General features: G+C 40.8%; 1 protein-coding gene across 7 annotated transcripts; it reads left to right on the forward strand.

Annotated features, from left to right (window-relative positions):
• The first annotated feature begins 1538 nt into the window (after window positions 1–1538).
• Window positions 1539–17984, forward strand: klhl15 (kelch-like family member 15). 7 transcript variants are annotated; one of them, XM_044338868.1, is made up of 10 exons: window positions 1539–1900; window positions 3773–3860; window positions 6732–6870; window positions 8233–8421; window positions 8653–8877; window positions 11449–11610; window positions 11751–11960; window positions 12103–12302; window positions 12506–13511; window positions 16697–17984. In XM_044338868.1, the coding sequence occupies exons 1-9, from the start codon at window positions 1840–1842 to the stop codon at window positions 13275–13277; spliced, it is 2046 nt and encodes a 681-aa protein (XP_044194803.1). In that variant the 5' UTR covers window positions 1539–1839; the 3' UTR covers window positions 13278–13511; window positions 16697–17984. The 7 variants fall into 7 exon arrangements, with proteins under 7 accessions (XP_044194803.1, XP_044194804.1, XP_044194807.1 ...); XM_044338869.1 differs by having other exon boundaries at window positions 16700–17984; XM_044338872.1 differs by having other exon boundaries at window positions 17523–17984.
• The last annotated feature ends 1029 nt before the right edge of the window (window positions 17985–19013 follow it).

Consider the following 19013-nt stretch of genomic DNA (forward strand, 5'->3'; position numbering starts at 1 on the left):
AGACTGATATAACTTTTACTCTGTATATTTTTGTAAGACTTCATAATAAAGGTACAATGAATTAATGCAGGATGTATCAGTGCTCATTAACAAAGGATCAAATCATTAAGACTTTATGTGATTAGTTAACACTTAATAGATCGTCAATTAATGAATGTTAATTCACTGTTACTTCATATATTAACTGATACAGAACCAGTGCTGGAATATTGAGGTTCTTGTACTTTACTTGAGTATTTCCATGTGATGCTACTTTCTACATTTCAGAGGGAAATATTGTACTTTCTACTCCACTACATTTATTTGACAGCTTTAGTTACTTTTCAGATGAAGATTTGACACAATGGATAATATAACAAGCTTTTAAAATACAACACATTGTTAAAGATGAAACCAGTGGTTTCCAACCTTTTTGTCTTTTGACGTCTTACAAAAAGCAGTGTGTAGTCGGGGTCACATTTCACATGTCTATGAGTTGTTAACAGCTCCACCAAATAGTGATTTTTCCCTCTAAACTTCTCACATGCTTTCATTTCAATAAATGTTCAAATGATCCAATATTTCAGCAAAAATCAAAGATTAGAGAAAAAGTCCAAAAACTGAAATCAGATTTGTGTATCAGAACTTTGTTTTTTCTTCTTTCCTCTCCCATTAATCATCTCACGTTCCCTCAGATTTATCTGCTGACCCTTTGGAGGGGCCCCGACCCCTAGGTTGGGAACTAGTGGACTAAACTAGCTAACTGTATATAAAGTAGTGTAAACTAGCTCCACCTCCAGCAGCTACAACAGTAACATGCTGCTCTAACACTGATGCTTCACTATTAATAATCTAATGATGTCATATATAATAATATATCAGTCAGAGGGACCAAACCACTACTTTTACTGCAATACTTTAACTACATCAAGCTCATAATACTTATGTACTTTTACTGCAATACTTTAACTACATCAAGCTCATAATACTTATGTACTTTTATGTTTTATGCAGGACTTTTACTTATAATGGTTTATTTTTACATTGCTGTATTGGTACTTGTATTGGTCATCTCCACTCAAAATGTGTTTTTCTTCTTGTTCTTACAGTTGGATGTTTGAGCTTTTCTGTGCAAAATGATGTATGTGCAGAGTTTGTTTTCACATTTATCTGCTGACAGTGGAAAGTTTCTTTGAGCTCACTGAAAATCCGATGTTATGAGCGTAATTTGTAACATCACAAATAGTTTGGAAACCAATTCTGGTCAAGTGTGATGTGAAAACTTGAAGTCTCCTGTGCACAAACACTGAGAATGGATTTCACAGTGAAGTAGAGACATCTTGTGTCCAGCAGGAAAACTTGAAAGGAAATACATTTACATAATCATAGATTTTGTAGACTAATTTTATGGATTTTAACAAGATAATTGAACTTTTTTTCTGGAAAAACAATTTCAGACACACATTATTATTCAAATTATTTTATAAACATCTTAAACATGTCTGGAGGGGATCTTTATGTAAAGGGTCTGAGTATTTCTTCCACCACTGGGGGTTTTAGAGAGCAAATGAAATATTTTGCTTTACGTTTTGAGAGCTGGAAAACAGTAACAGAGTGGAGTGACACATCGTCAGTATATACGATCTTTGCTGCAGCGCAACTACGCCCTTCAGTTCCGCCCAAAAGGGAAATGACGCCGGCGCAGAAAATGGCGTCCGCAAAGCTAGTGGACCGCTGTGGTTTGTTACCCGTTTAATTCAGCGCCGAGTGGGGGGTCTCTTCGTCTGGCTGCTGGGCGACACTATGGCGGAGCACCGCCGCCGTCCGCTTTCTTGACTCCGGCATTGAACCCGCAACTTCATGTCCGAAGGAGCCAGAGCTGCCTGGTCGAAGAGGGGTTGTGGGGATTCGCACCGCCGAGGTGAGACGACTGGACTTTAGCCGCTAAGCTAAAGCTGTTTCCCCGGGTCGAGCTCAGCTCCGGTCGCCCCGTAGCTCCGGTCACCACCACCGAGAGTCGTGACAGTTAATGCGGCCGGTCAGGTAGCGAGCTGCGGAGAGAAATATAACCGTTAAATTATATATTAGAGCTCCAGGTGTTTAGCTCACACACCGGAGCTGTCTGTGCAGCGTTATGTGCAGCCTTTGTTTTGGGACGTTAATCTGAGCGTGCACTGTCTCTGTAGCACACTAACATCTATTATTTTGTTTTTTGTTTTGGATTTAGAGATAAATATGATTTTTCTTTCCCTCTAAACTTTATTGAAAACAGTGAAATTCAAACTGTAAACACAGCCTCACGGTTGTCTGCCTCCACCAACCAGTCAAGTTGCAGTTTACATCCATGTCTGTTCAGACTCAGATAATATTTGTAGTGAACACTTTGAAGGAATTTAATAAAAAGGTATTAAGTGTATTTTCCTTGTATGTCTTCACATGTTTAGCCAGTAAAGCTGATTATGATTGAACACAAAGTTGTAGTCATGACAGTAGATGATGCTTCAGAGATGGATGTTGCTGCAAAGAAGCTATAAACTCTAAAACACGGATAAATGCTTCACACACATCTTCAACCAGGCAGCACAAAACATCTAAACAATCACCACAGTTTCACGATTAGTGTCACTGATTCAGTACCTGACTGAATGTGAAATACGGTGACAATCTCCCCTTCTGTTCCTGAGTGATGGCGTTGAATAATAGCCATAATAATCCAGTATGATGTCACAGTGAAGTTGACCTTTGACCTTTTTAGTGTATAAAATTTCATCACTTAATCATTTTTTGTCCTATTGGACATACGTGTGAAACTTTGTCATGATTAGCATATGAATTCTTGTGTTATAGTCAAAAACGTGTTTTGTAAGGTCACAGTGACCTTTGACCTTTGACCACCAAATTCTAATCAGTTCATCCTTGAATCCAAGTTGACGTTTGTGCTTCATTTGAAGAAATTCCCTCCAGGCGTTCCTCAGATATCGCATTGATGAGAATAGGAGAACATAACGCCTCCGGCCATGTTTATCGCCGGCATCGAGGCATAAAAACAATAAAACATAAACAAGCATGAAGGACAAAAAGAGGAAACAAATACCGTATAAAACATCTATTCAAAGTCTCTCTACCATCTCAGAAACATCTGTAAACTGCGCCGCTCTCTGTCAGACACAGAGAAACTGGTCCAGGGTCTGACTGACGCTGCCAGGATCCTGATGAGAGCGTGAAAACACCGACATTTAACACAATTAATCGTTTCAGCCACAAAAATGCCAAATACTAGCTGGTTGCAGCTTCTCAGATATGAGGATTTGCTGCATTTTTTTTAATCTCGTATGACGGTAAATTCAATATTTGTTGGTTTTTCACTGTTTGTTCATTAAGACGAGACATTTAAAAACATCACTTTGGGTTCTGGAGGCTGTGATGAAGGTTTTTCACCTCTTTTTTGACATTTTATAGTCTAAACAATCCATTAATAGGGAAAATATTCTGCAGATTAATGTGTAATCACAATGATTGTTCGTTGCCGCCCTAGTAGGCAGTTAAACTCATTAGTTTTAACCCTTCTGAGGAATAAGAAGAAGAAAAGCAACATTTATTGTTTTCCTGGATTACACTAAGTTAATATAAACTGTGCTGACTGTAAATATTACAGCTGATATTTACACTGAAATGTAATAAATTGAGCTTATTAACTGGATATGATTTGTTGTTGTGCTCTCTGCTCCTCCTCCTCCTCCTCCTCCTCCTCCTCCCTCGTCTTATGCATCTCTTTCTCTTCTTCTTCTGTTAGAACCAGGGAAACATAAACACAGGAAATGCGAGCGGCCCCTTAGCGCTCAGCCATCAAAGCCTGTGATTGTACGCCCGGGCTCCAAAAGGTACGATCTTCCTTCTCTACATCTACTCCCCATGTTAGACCTAACGTCCACCTGACCCCCTCTGACTCCTCTCTCCCCTCCTCCCGACCATCTGCTTCATTTCAGTCCTTTTGTATTTTTTTGGGGGATGTGACAGCGGACGACGGGTTAAACGTTAGAGCTGAATAATCCTCACGATGCTGAAGTGTCTTTGAGCAATCGGCTCCTCTGATAATGAGACGTAGACGTTGTGGGCAGCAAATCTTATTCTAAAAAGCATCTGATTAAAAATTCAGCTCTGTAGGAAATATCAAACATTTTTATTTGTTCACCAACACTTCCTATTAGTTTTTTCCACTTTCTCATCCTCTCTTAAATAAATACAGAAACGTGTTAATAGCAGAAAGATTTAGTTTGCTTTTTCCTTCCTACCTTTGATATTTCTTTTCATGTACTGCTCTGAGTGGTCGTGTTCAGTTGGAAACAGATCTTTCGTTATTTAATTAAAGGATATTTCCAATTTATCACATCTCGGGTCTTATTTTTAATAGTTTTGTCCATCGTCTCTATCAGTTCTGCTAATAAATAAATGCTGATCGAGTCAAGAAACACGAACAATCAGACAGAAGACACAAAGCACTTTATTTGGAGGTCAAATTGAAAGTGAGCACTGTTAATATTTAGGTCATAATCCATCATTAAACAGGAAAACTGTGGTCACACAACTGCAGAAACTCCAGTCGGTCTATGATGGATGTTTACAACAGACAGTTTGGATAATCATTTCTTTTGTTTGACTTACATGGAGGTTTTATTTCTCAGATGTTGCCATTAACTCGATGAGTAAAATCTTATTATTAGCAACAGAAATGATGGACAAAAGTACAGAAATAAGACCGAAGTTGTGAGAAACTGAAATAATCTTTTAAACATGAATCAATTAAAGCTGCAACTAACATTAATTTCATTTAACCTTCATTTTCATCTTTTAGAACAAGCAAGTTTGAAGCCATATTGGATTTTCTTGCTGTTATTGTTTTATTTTGCCACATTTTAGTCAACAGCTGGTATTTAAACATAAGAAGTGAATTGACTCGTTTGTGTTGAAATACACAATAAGGCCAAAAGTATGTAGACATGAGCTGTTCATCAATCACATATGGTTGTAATGTTCAGGTGTCCACATACTTTTGGCCATGTGGTGTATCATTAAAGATTTTTAACATCTGCAGAAGTCCATGTGTGGATTTTTTTTTTTTTTATAATTCTGCAGACGTTCGTGCTTTTAATGTGGCGGTTGTGTGTTGACTTTGTCGTCCAGGTGATTGACGCTCAGAAAAAGGGACTTTGTTAGCATCTACTGGACACAAGGGGCACTGTCCTCTGATTGGCTCGGACAACCCCCTCTGACATGCCCGTGGCCAATCAGAGGTGAGTGTGCTGTGTGTGTGTGTGTGTTTGTGTTTTCATTTCCATTCTTAATGAGCGACTGTGAGTTTGTGCGAAGATGACGACGATGTGAGTGTCTTGTGTTTAAATTAAAGTTCTGTGTGTTCATGTTCACACTCGGGATTTTGATCAGATTCGGCTTTTCAATAAGTTTCTTGCGATCAGGAAATCCATCGGCATGAGTTTCAGTGATGATTTGACCACATTAACATACTGTAGTCAAAGGCAACGTAGTTTAGAGCATCTAAAAATCAATAAAAGACGTATATGGTATATGATGCAAGAGTTGAACTGCAGCCTGTTTAAATTGCAGACATATAAAGTCGGGCAACAATATGGATTTATTAGAATAATGAGACAGGAAGTACACATGCAGTTCTGTTTAAATAAAAAAAAAAAGTGAATAAAAGAAATTCACGCTATGAAATAACTGACATCTCTTCTTCAGAAGGATCAGCTGACTTCTTAATTTCTCATTAAATATAAGAAACTAATAAACAAGAATAGATTAATAAATGAAACTATTTAAGATTTGAATTATTCTCATCTTCAACACAATCGGCTTATTATAGGCTACTGTATTTCTATTTAAACATAAAGTAAATTAATCTCAAGTGTAAACAAATAAATAAACAAATGAAACACTTGCAAATGTTAGTCCTGTGCATTTTTGTCAGTTTCTATCTGTTTCTTCCTGTTATTGTAGAATAACAGGAAGAATCTCAGAGGGCAACTCTGGTCCATGTTGTTACGTTTCTGTGTGTGTGTGTGTGTGTGTGTGTGTGTGTGTGTTCATGCAGAAGACTTTGGGATGAAATGACACACTACAGTAGACGTGATTTCCTCTCTCTATTTATTTTATTTTTATTTTTTTTCCCACCGTCCTGACTGACTGTGTTGCAGTGGAGCAGGGTATTTCTCCAGCGTGTGTCAGCGCTGAAACGCACACACACACACACACACACACACACACACACACAGAGAGTACGTTTGGCTGTGAAAAGAGGAACGGCTTGTTAGGATGCAGCAGCTGAAGTGCTGAGCTTTTAATGCTGAACGTCCTATTGAATGTCCTTCCAGTTCCAGATTTACTGTTTCCAGCAGCACTCGCACAAACACAATCTTTTCCTTGGAGAGACTCGCAGTGTTTTTGCCTGCTGAGGTCTTTTTTTTGTTTGTTTTTTTTAAATAGTTTTTAATTCTTGTGCATCCTTGCTTTATGTTTGCTTTAGACAGCTGCACCCAAGTTCAGTAGTTTTGACCTTTATGGATCTGGTTTCTGTGCAGATCATCCTGGTCCAAAACGCAACTGGACTTTAGCGTTTAAAGAAATCAAGAAGTTTCCAGTTGCCTTTTTCACTTTTCACTCCTAGTTATAGATCTGTTATCTAACGCTCCCGTGTCTCTGCCCCTCCTGCTCCTCGCTCTCCTTCATGCCCTCAGGTGTGTTATGTCGGGGGCGGATGTGGAGGTGTACCTGTCCCAGGTGCACGATGGGAGCGTGTCGTCGGGCTTCCGGGCGCTGTACGAGGAGCGTCTGCTGCTGGATGTCACGCTGTTGATAGAGGAGCACCACTTCCAGGTACACAAAAAGCAGACACACACACGTATGTTACTTTAAACGAGACATATTCTGCACATTTCTCCTATATTTATATTCTCTACTGGAATATCTTTACATGATTTCCAGTTAAAAACTCCTTATTTATCTTCTACTGGTCCTTTATGCAGCCCCTCAGTTCAGCCTCTGTCTGAAACAGGCCGTTTTAGTTCCTGTCTCTTTAAGCCCCGCCTCCTGATGAGCCCACTCTGTTCTGATTGATCAGCTTTCAGGAAGCTTCCTCTGGCTCCGGAGGCTACGTAAACAAACTATAGTAGCAGGATTTCACTTCTTCTTCTCCTTCTTTACTCCAAATGTCAACTTCTCAAACACATCCGTACATGTTGGAGCCAAAATCTGATCCAGAATATGAAAGTGGACAACACATCGAAAAACCTTAACAACCTCCTTAGCAACAAAGTCAGCTTGTTGGCAGTTTTTACATATATTTACCTGTTTAATATTCAACATCATTACAATATATAAATAACAAAAAAAGCATGATATGTCCCCTTTAAATGATTCGCAGCCTTCAAACAGGAGCGTAAACTACATATCACAGTCCTACATTGTCTTACTGAACATTTCCTAAAATGTATTAAAGTAAGTTATTAATATAGCAAAACAAAAAGCTACAAAGTGTTTCACTTTAAAAGCATCAAACATGCATGATAGTAACAGCAAGATTTATATTTACAAAATGGAAATAATATCAACAAAATAAACTTTACAAAACAGCAAACAGCAGTTTAAAGAAGCGAGTGAATATGTATACAGTGTGTGTATAAAGTTACAGTTGAGCTGAATAATCTGACGCTCGGTCTCCCTTCATCTTAAGTCGACCTCGGGGAGCATCAGCAGACTCTGTTTAGCTGATCTGAGAGACTTTAAGTGACTATAAAGACACAACAGTTCAGAGATGAACTGACGGGCTTCATCATGTAGAGCCTGATGAGTAACTCTAAACTCTACTGGCAGCCAATGAAGAGAGACGACAACACCGGAGTTAAGTTCTCCCTGCGCTTTGTCTTTGTTAGTAGACGGGCTGCAGCATTTTGACCCATCTGCAAAATGTATTAAAGGAAGAATATTGAAAATATGAACTGGCTTTATGGTTGGAAATCTTCACAGCAACTTTGAAGCTGTAAAGACACTAATCACTAATAATACTTTTACACCATTTCCTGTACATTTCCATGCAGGACTGTGATGTGTAGCATATAGTCCTGGATCAGCGTTGTGAGAGTCTGCAGGCAGAAAGACACAACTAGAAAACTTGTTGCCGCTGCTGCTGCTGTCATTTTGTAAACGTGTGTCCTTTGACTGTTCTCGCTCCTCCTGCAGGCCCACAAGGCGCTGCTAGCCACCCAGAGCGACTACTTCCGGGTCATGTTCACAGCTGACATGAGGGAGAGGGACCAGGACAAGATCCACATGAAGGGACTGACAGCAGCAGGGTTCGGCCACATTCTCCGATTCATGTACTACGGCTCGCTGGAGCTCAGCATGCCCACCGTCCAAGAGATCCTACAGGTATCGCCAAACACACACACACACACACACACACACACACGTACGATGGCTCTGTGTTCATGTAACATAAAGTACTTGTGCTACAATTTGAGCTAAGACTGATCAAAAAGAAGTTGTCCAGAATCTGTATTTTCCACTTCTTCATTATCACAACATTCTCTCCGTCAAACCTCTACTGTTTCCTCCTCCTCCTCCTCCTCCTCCTCCTCCTCTCTCTTCCTGTGGCGTCAGGCGGCCATGTACGTCCAGCTCACGGAGGCGGTGGAGTTCTGCTGCTCCTTCCTGCTGGCCAAGATCTGTCTGGAGAACTGCGCCGAGGTCATGCGCCTCCTGGAGGACTTCAGCGTGGGGGTGGAGGGCGTCCAGGAGCAACTCGATAACTTCCTACTTGATAACTTTGTCCCTCTCATGAGCCGACCCGACTTCCTGTCCTACCTCAGCCTCGAGAGACTGCAGGTTCAAATCACTAACAAATCACTAACTGTATAGTTTACATTACATCCTGTTGCTTTTCTTAGAAATGTGGATGTTACTTCTGTTCCAGGTTTCCACTGATTTGCTTTTCTTTCCGTACAACGTGCAAATCTATTAGCAGACTCTTTTAGCAGAAACTTTCCTTTATGCATGTTGTGTAATTGATACCAAGTTTACATCCCAAACTCTAAAACTCTTTGACATGCATTCAGTAAACATAATTTGTAGCTAAGGAGATACCAATGCAATAATTAAGTTATTAATTAAGAAGTTCATCATCAAGGCTGCTTTATAGTCTTCAGTTTTCAATTTTTTTCATTTTTACAGTTTGTTTTCCATAAATACTTTAATCTCTCTGACCGTACAACTGCTCACTATGAACAGCTGACAGGAAAAACCTAACGCTTACATCCCTGTGTCACTTTTCTTCCCATTAATCTCCATAAAAGCATCAGCGTGTTCTGAACTGCTTCCCCTCTTTGTCAGCAAAAAAAAAAAAGCTAAACGATATAACACGACACCTCGGGATCATTTTAACTGTGAAGCAGCTGCAGAGAACGTTTAACATGTATCAGTACAGCAAAAAGTATTTGGATGTGTTTTGTTGGTGATCAGTGTGAAGCAAAGATTGTAATTTAACAGCATTTAGCAAGCAAGCAAGGTTTATTTATAAAGTACCTTTCACAAACACCAGTTACAAAGTGCTTTGCAGTCAAAGAAATAAAATAAAATCAGAATAAAGAAAAGCAAAGACACCAGATAAAATACACAAGTAGAGCAGATGAAATGGACAAATTAAGATAAAACAGCACATACTACCCAAATGCTTGTCTGAACAAATGGGTTTTTAGCATTTAGAGCAGATCAAAAGACAGTGTAGCTCCTGTCAGTAGAAGTAGAGCTAAACAGCTACGGTTTTCTTATTCCTGTTAATAATCTGACTCCACTTTTGATGTATTCTTGCCCCACATCCGACTCCTAAACTTTGCTGGTCACCAGCACTAGATAATACTGCACACATACCAGATAGTCTTTAGGGCTGTAGTCTCCTGGTCGATTAGTTGGTCGATATGCTCTCATCCGATTAAATTCTCATTGGTCGAATAATCTCTGTGTTACTTTCATGGATGTATAAAGAGAACTGGATACAGGAAGAGCCCAGGCTTTCAAGCAAATTTGACATAGCGGCCAAACTGTGTAATTACAACGTCACGTGATGCACACTGGCCCAAAAAGACTTTTTCCCATAGAGTTACATTGTGAAAGAGACGTCTGTAAATCAGTAGATAATTTTTTCTGAGCGTCACAACCCCCATGAAATGACTTGTCTCACTATCAGAATGAAATCTGTTTGGTCCGATCACATTTCAAAAGCCTAGACGAGCCGCATAATTGAATTGTTTTATCCCCATTCAAGTTAGCCGGAGGGCTAAACCGGAAGTAGCCGACTCGGCCAGCGAAAGTCACTAGTGCGCATGCTCCATGGGCCGCACAATGCGGAAGATCCGGGTACTTTCATACCGGGAAGTCGATTTTTATAGCTTCATGCGCCACTGAGCAACTTTCATAAGAATGAACGTGGTCCCGCCTCCGACGCTGTATCCAGTCCTCTTTATACATCCATGCCCGCTTTGAGCTTCAAAACCGCTCCTCAGAAACCAACGGGTGACGTCACGGTAACTACGTCAATATTTTTATACAGTCTACGCAAATTACCTGTGAAAACGGTAATTCAAAACACCCCCGTTGTTTTCATAACTTTGAACTCGCCCAAACTAATGGAGACTGCTGGGTCTAACTGTACTCAACGTTAGGCGTTTACTAAATGTACTGAACGTTTGCTGAATCAGTGTTTCTTCTACAATTGTAACAACGAGAACCCCGCCAGGCCAAAAACATATATTTTAATACCAGAATTAACGCCAAATATCCATTCATTTGGAAATATTTAGCGTTTGGGAGTCTCTGTTCGGTACGTTAGTCTACCTGTGTGCCGTTGCCTGGGAAACTATTGGTAGCGTAACTCTGTTAAGTAGTACGTCATTGCGTAGTATGTTTGCGTAGCGAGCGGGAACGAGCGATCGGCAGAGAGGTGACGGTTGATGCGAGAGGAGCAGAGGTAAAGGTTAGCGGTAAGTTGTCTGGCAGTAAATGTACAGTACAAACTACAGTATGTCAGTTAATAAATACTAAAAAGTCACTTCTGTTGTTTCCCCAAGTGCTGGAAAAGTGAAGGGAGTTAGCTCCAAAGTTAGCAACGATGGGTTAGCATAACCTGAAGACACAAAACAGAGAAATACAGAACAGAGGAATGTGTGGCTGCTGAGTTCACTGTGCACTCTGTCCCGCGACTAATCGATTAGTTGAAGATTATGTATGATTTTAGTCGACCAAGATTTTCTTTGGTTGACTACAGCCCTAATAGTCTTGAAGTAAATTGAAAAAAAAGTGACGGAACTGTTGAATCAGTCTTTAAGGTGCAGATGTTGTCATTGCTTTTGTCCACTAATCGATCACAAATGTACTAAATCAGTCTTCGTCTCTCTGAACCAGGCATACCTGAACAGCGATGCTCTGAGTCGCTTCCCAGAAATTGAACTATACGAAGCCGTGCAGGCGTGGCTGCGACATGACCGGCGGCGCTGGAGACACACGGACACCATCGTCCAGTCCATCCGCTTCTGCCTCATGACTCCTGCCAACATCTTTGAGAAGGTGAGCTCAGTTTCCTCTGTAGATGTAGCAGACTGATGGTGTAAATCTGCCTTTTTAAGCAACCATCACACCTTCAAAACACATTAAGAATTTCAATTACTTTAGTAGAATCGATTCCCTCCTCTTCCTCCTCCTCACAGGTGAAGACGTCAGAGTTCTACCGCTACTCCAGACAGCTTAGGCAGGAGGTGGACCAGGCGCTCAGCTACTTCCATGATGTCAACCAGCAGCCTCTGGTGGAGACGCGCTCCAACCGCATCCGCTCCGTCCGCCCGCAGACCGCCGTCTTCAGGGGAATGATCGGTCACAGCATGGTCAACAGCAAGATCCTGCTGCTGCAGCGGCCCAAGGTGTCTGGTTGTTTGTCTGCCTGCAACGGGGCACATGTGGCTGTTAGGTTGCATATATGTATAGATGTTGGAGAAAAGTTTGTCGGAGAACATCTGTGATCTAATCAGTTTATATAATCTGAAATCAATTTGTGGTGTTCTGATCCCTCAGGTGTGGTGGGAGCTGGAGGGACCTCAGGTGCCGCTGCGGCCGGACTGCCTGGCGATCATCAACAACTTTGCCTTCCTGCTGGGCGGAGAGGAGCTGGGGCCCGACGGAGAGTTTCACGCCTCCTCCAAGGTCTACCGCTACGACCCTCGTCAGAACTCCTGGCTACGTATGGCTGACATGTCTGTGCCGAGGTTAGAGGAGCCCGAAGCCCTGCTGTTTGTTGTTTACTTGGACTGGTGTTGTTATTACTTCTTGAGATCTCTTTGTTTTTTTATTTTTTGGATTTATTGTCACATTATGCTAATTTCAAGGTGATTTTTGCAGATGCTCACAGACTTTCCTTTAATGAATTATTTATTGATCGATGCATATTCATGGTATTTGTATTTTGCAGGTCAGAGTTTGCCGTGGGCGTCATCGGCAAGTTTATTTATGCCGTGGCGGGCCGCACGCGAGACGAGACCTTCTATTCCACAGAGCGCTACGACATCACGGAGGACCGCTGGGAGTTTGTGGACCCGTATCCTGTAAACAAATACGGTCACGAGGGAACGGTCCTCAACGGTAAACTGTACATCACTGGCGGTATCACCTCCTCGTCCACCTCTAAACAGGTGTGCGTGTTCGATCCGGGGCGGGAAGCGGGAGGTGGTGGGGGAGGAGGAGGAGGAGGAGGGAGCTCGGGCGGGTCGGACGCACACAGGACACGCGCCGGCCGAGGCCCGCTGCTGCCCGGCACGCACGCCAGCTGCTGGGAGAACAAATCCAAAATGAACTACGCCCGTTGCTTCCACAAGATGATCTCTCACAACGGGAAGCTGTACGTGTTCGGAGGGGTGTGCGTGATCCTGCGGGCTTCCTTCGAGTCGCAGGGCTGCCCGTCCACCGAGGTGTACGACCCGGATACAGACGAGTGGACCATCCTCGCCTCCATGCCCATCGGGCGCAGCGGCCACGGGGTGGCGGTGCTGGACAGACAGATCATGGTGCTGGGCGGCCTGTGTTACAACGGCCACTACAGTGACTCCATCCTCACCTTCGACCCCGACGAAAACAAGTGGAAGGAGGACGAGTATCCCAGGATGCCTTGCAAACTGGACGGTCTGCAGGTGTGCAGTCTGCACTTCCCAGAGTATGTGCTAGAGCACGTGAGACGCTGCAGCTGAGGTCTGCTCCACACCGAGCCTCCTTTTTTATTAGAAACTGGAATGCACTGCTCTGGACCGGAGTCTCCAGGTGTTTACAGCTGGGAGACTGCTGACGAGCAGGCTTTTAAACTGGAGACCAGCACTTACCTAAGGTGAGGGAAAAGATGGCCGACACGCCGGGGGCCATAGAGTCGCTGTTCTTAATGAAGGCGGTCGGGAGCGTGGCGTGCAGGGAGACGCCACATGTTAACGGTCAGCTTGAACATTTTCAGATTTAGCTTTCTCAGAAAATTTAAGAAAAATATCTGTTGGGGGGGGCGGGGGCGGGGAGGGGGGACGAAAAAAAAAGGTTTCCTTCTGCTGGTTTATGTTTGGACTGTGGTCAGTTTCCTATTCTACTACTGACCTACTGTATTTAGGCTGTCCAGTCAGGCTCGCTGCAGAAACGCACTGGAAGCATCAGATTCATGCAATTACAAATAAAACCTTTTATTTATTTTATGCACACTAGAAGCACAAAGTGGCTGTTACAAACCTCTATAACAAATCTGGTCTGAATTAGGTTTCTTTGCTGGTTTCATAGCAGCCTATTTAAAGGCAAACAAACATGTATATCTTAAATCAAGTTACTCTTGCTTAGTAGAAGCTAAGATACGACCAAGACTATTTAACACAAATAAATAACGCCCTGTACGAAGCATACCATCAGGTGTTTAAGCTAAATATTAACACTATATCGTATAGTGTAGCTAATTTTATAGTGTGTCTGCAAATAAAACGAAGCAGACTGTAGAGAAAGGAGACCAGTAAACAGATACTATGATCATGGTGTTTGAGGGGGAAAAAAAAAATACAGACACCAGCGCTGAGTGACGACGCTTCAATCTGCTACCAGCTGTAAACTGTCAGATTTATAAATTCATAAATTCAGTTTTGGCTTCCAGTGCGTTCCAGCTTTTAGTCCTAATTCTGCTCTTTACTCCCAGATATCCACCATACTGTTCATATATGTTCATATATCATCACCGTGTTTCTCTGTGTCCCTTCTCCTTCCTCTGCGTCTTGGTTTGAGAATATGTGTGTGTGTGTGTGTGTGTGTGTGTGAGAGAGAGAGAGAGAGAGTTGATTACAAGATTTAGAGGAAAAAAAACACAACACTACATGGTACATGAGGGCTCATTCTTCATTCAGTAACGCTGACGACGGTGATGATGTCATATGACGGTAGTGACGGGGGATTTGTACACCGCAAAGGGGTCAAAGGATGTTAGGGGGTTTGTTTTTTTTGTTTTGTTTTTGTTTTTTTTAGGGGGGGGAGATGATGTTTAGGAAAGAAAGAAAGATCTTCCTCTCAGAGCAGCTTGTATCCGTCTAGTCACTGGCAGTGCTTTACTTACTCTCGTCTACATTCCCTGCACTTTATCGGTTCTTATTGTGGCTCTCGGGTGTAAATGCACAGTTTACCAGTGAACCTTCCAAGCAGCTGTACAGTTACCACAAGCTGTAACGTTGCAGACATTAAAGGATAAGGTTCACCTGATTTTCTATATTTTTTTTTTATTGTCAACAAATCTCATGTTTGGATCCAACAATGAACTGATCTACTGACAAGTATTGTGTTTGTATCAAAGCCTGATATAAAACAGTGAGTCACATCGCTGCACTGGGTCACATGTTCCTTTATTATGAAGAGTTTGGTCACGTTAGTTTGTTTAGAAACGGCTCCAAAGACTAATAACAGCATCATGTTTTCAGTCTCCAGAGAGTAGTTGTGTGTAATGTAGGAATGTGGTTCTGTTTACAGATTCACTTGCTTGTTGTGCTTCATATCAACGACCTCTTGACCTCTTGAGTTTTTCAGTACAAAGGTATGACATTGTGACATGTAGCACAACACAGGAGAGCTGCAACCAACGATTATTTTCTCAATTAATCGATTAGTTGTTTATTCCATAAAATGTAGGGATGCGACGGATCACAGAACTCACAGTTTGGATCGGATCACTGTTTTGAATCGTGGATCAGATCAATTTTTCGGATCAGTAAAAAAAAAAAATTTATTGTGTAAAACACTTAAAGCAAGGAACTTCTGCCCATGGGATTAAATCAAAACAACATTCGAGATGTCAAATGTTTAAATAAAATCTTAAAATATATAAAATATTCAATACTCAATTGTTAAATTAAGCGGCATACGGATCACGGATCAACTGTGCTCCGTTACGCCACTAATAAAATGTCAAAAAATCATGATCACTGTTTCCCAGAGACAAAAGTGACACCTTCAAAACAGTCCACAACCCAAATACATTCAGTTTACTGTCATAGAAGACTAACGACATCAGAGAATATTCACATTTAAGAAGCTGCAATCAGAAAATGTGAATGTTTTATCTTAAAAAAATGACTAATCAATCAAAATAGTTGCTGATTAATTTAATAGTTGGCAACTAATCTATTAAAATGCAGCTCTACAACACAGAACTACTCTCTGGAGACTGAAAACATGATGCTGTTATTAGTCTTTAAACAAACTAACGTGACCAAACTCTTCATGATGAAGGAACATGTGACCCAACGCAGCGATGTGACTCACTGTTTTATATCAGGCTTTGATACAAACACAATATTTGTTAGTAGATCAGTTCATTGTTGGATCCAAACATGAGATTTGATGAAAATAAGAAAAATATAGAAAAATAACCTTATCATTTAAACAGCGTCTGAAATGAACCTTCTGGCTGTCGTTTCATGGTGAAATAAAAATAAAATGTGCAGCTAGCTTTTCCACATGAATTGGTCCACTCATTTCACGTTTGTCATGTATAAAAAAACCAGGTTTTGTGTATTTCAATTTAAACTTTTATACAAACAACAAAGCTCAGTATAACTAAGGCTTCCAGCTGTGAATGACTCAAAAAAAAATTACCAGCCAGTGTTTGTCCACCAAAGGTAAATTTTACCAGCATTTGGCAGCCGGTTGTGTTGATTTCAGACACTGAAATGTCACCAGAAGCTCTTCAAGTCTTATCAGTTTATTCAGTAGATGGAATATTTTTCTGTTGTCGTGCTGCACATCGAAGCAGTCCAGCGCCTTGATCCTGCAGCCCAGCAAGCCCTGCTCAGAGACCAGCTCCATGTGTCTGACCTCGTCCTTCCCACTTATTTATTTCTCCTTTTTTTATTATTTTTTTTTATTTCCATGAGCCAACTGTGAAAAGGGCTAGAGCACATACTGATGCAGTTCTGTCTGTCTGTCTGTCAGCCGACTATTTAAGTTATTTATTTTCTGAGGTATTGCTTTCACTGAGCTATGCAGTAACAGTAATAGGATTATTTATTATGACAAATGACATTGTGAAATTGTGTTGTTTTTACAAATTGTCTTCTTCTCTCTTTGTTTCATCCTCTGCCTCTGTCTGTCGTCTCCACCTCAGCAGCAGCACTGCATGTGGCTAATGAAAGGATGCTTCGAGAACAGTCTTTCTTCCAGTGTAAACTGACCAGATTGCCAAGAAGTAGGGGTTTAATAAAAAAAATCAGCAAACGCATAGTGGAAATATAAAAGAAAATGACATAGATCTAGCAGATTAACAGGCACATTTTAAAGGAGAATACTGGTGTCTTTTTTTTTTTTAAAGTTGCATCTCAGCCTACAATGACTTTTCATGTCCCCGTATGCAAACGTTACCAGATGTTTCCTCGTTTCTTAAACTTGTTTGTAGGTGGCATGTCTGTGAGGGATCAAACTCCAGTATTATCCTTTAATTCACTGTTTGTTGTACCGGCGACGTCCCTTTTTATCCAAACACAACCTGAGCTTACAGTGTTCATGCGATGCAACGTGGGTTTGTCTCTTTTTTTTTTTTTTTGGAGGGAGGGGGGGGGGGGGGGCGGGGGGTCTTTAACACTTTGTGGCACTGGTAGATACGACTTCACTGTCATAACGGAGATATAAATGCATCCATAAAAAGCCAAAAAAAACCTGGTCAGCAGACGCTAAATGATAATACAGAACACTAAAGGGAATTTTTTTTTTTTCAAGCTGTATTTCATATTTTTTAAACATTTTTATTGTTGTTTAAATGTATTAGATCGGTTCACATTTTGCAGGTTCAACATGTCACATTCTTCTTTTGTTCATAAAATGTTTTTTTTCCCATTTATGCACCTTTTTTTTACTGTTTTTTCTGTCTTTTTTCTTTATTTTTACACGTCTGCTACCTTTTTTAAAAATGGTGTCACACATGTTTGACACAGCAGTGATCACAGTGTCAGAGGCAGGTCTGGCTGGGAAACGGGCCTCTTTAACTCCACGTCCCTTTACGTCTCTTCTGTGTCGCTGCGCTTCTGCGGCTGACATCATCATCATCATCATCATCTTCACATCCCGCCACTCTGCAGTCTTCTCGCTGCTCCTCCTCCTCCTCCTCTCATGTTGCTGTTTTAAAAGAAGAAATTGTGTAAACGATAAAAGTACTACTGTCCTGATTTGAGGCACATTCAGTCATAGCGCAGCATCCTTTAGTCCACCAGTCTTCAGTCTGTCAGTAGGAAAACAGAATAGAGGATTTAAAAAAAAAAAAAACATACCTTGCTACTACGACTGTATCCGAAAAAGAAAGTAAAAATCAGATTAACATATCTTATAATCTGAGTAGAAACTCTTTGGAAACGATTTGTAACTTCTTTCCAGAAATAAATGTTCATATTGGTCGACTTTCAGCTGGATTCCTGCGTGCTTTTGTGTGTGTGTGTGTGTGTGTGTGTGTGTGTGTGTGTGTGTGTGTGTGTGTGTGTGTGTGTGTGTGTGTGTGTGTGTGTGTGTGTGTGTGTGTGTGTGTGTGTGTGTGTGTGTGTGTGTGTGAAGAAATTCTATGTACTAATAGTGACAGGACATTTTTGAGACTAATTGATTAATTAATTGGAAAATATGTTCAAAAGTTGTACCGGTATTCTTCATGTAGAAGGTAAACGTATGTATCTGTTAAAGACTAAAGCATGTGTGTGTGAATTATTAAGCTTTTAATAATTAGTAACATTTTTGAGTTAGTTTATAAATTGGCAGAAAAATGTCACTATTTCCCACAACCCAACATGACATCTTCAAACTGCTTGTTGTTCTTTTGACAGTCCAAAACCAAATATGTTCAGTTTATAATGATAAAAAAAAAAAAAGAAAATCAGCAAATCTTCACAACCGAGAAGCTGCAACCAGTGAATATTTAGCATTTTTGTATTGCTTTATAAATTACAAAATAGTTTTGATTAATTTTGTCTTTCTACTAATTGTCGGCACTGGTAACGACAGAGATGTGATATTCATTTGCAGTAATGATGAAGGTTTAAATGTTCATATAAAACGACTGATAAACCAGGATCCCATAAGGAATAATTACAGGACATCCCAAACATACTGCAATATAAAAATAATGCTATAAAGTACTTAAAGGACAGTTCAGTCAGGAGCCCAAATGAGCATTGAAACATGTTTTTCTTGCTGTAATCATTCCTCCTGTTCATACTGACCATTAGAAGATCCCTTCATAATGCACTTACAATGGAAGTGATGGAGGACAGAATCCACAGTCCTCCTTCTGTGCAAAATGTATTTAAAAGTTTATCTGAAGCTAATATGAAGCTTCAGCGTCCAAATGAGTCAAATCAAGTAGATATCTTTCAACGTTACAGTCTTTTTAGTGCCAAAGTTCCTCTTTTTGTTACTATACTTCCACCTGCAGCTCAACAGGGAAA

This window comes from Thunnus albacares, chromosome 21, assembly GCF_914725855.1.
Source record: "Thunnus albacares chromosome 21, fThuAlb1.1, whole genome shotgun sequence".
NCBI classification, from domain to species: domain Eukaryota; kingdom Metazoa; phylum Chordata; class Actinopteri; order Scombriformes; family Scombridae; genus Thunnus; species Thunnus albacares.

Coding starts and splice junctions, on each gene's coding strand:
- klhl15 (XM_044338868.1), top strand. CDS start 1,840: ATGTCCGAAGGAGCCAGAGCTGCCTGGTCGAAGAGGGGTTGTGGGGAT. Junction 3,861..6,731: donor GTACGCCCGGGCTCCAAAAG/GTACGATCTTCC, acceptor TCATGCCCTCAG/GTGTGTTATGTCGGGGGCGG. Junction 6,871..8,232: donor TAGAGGAGCACCACTTCCAG/GTACACAAAAAG, acceptor CTCCTCCTGCAG/GCCCACAAGGCGCTGCTAGC.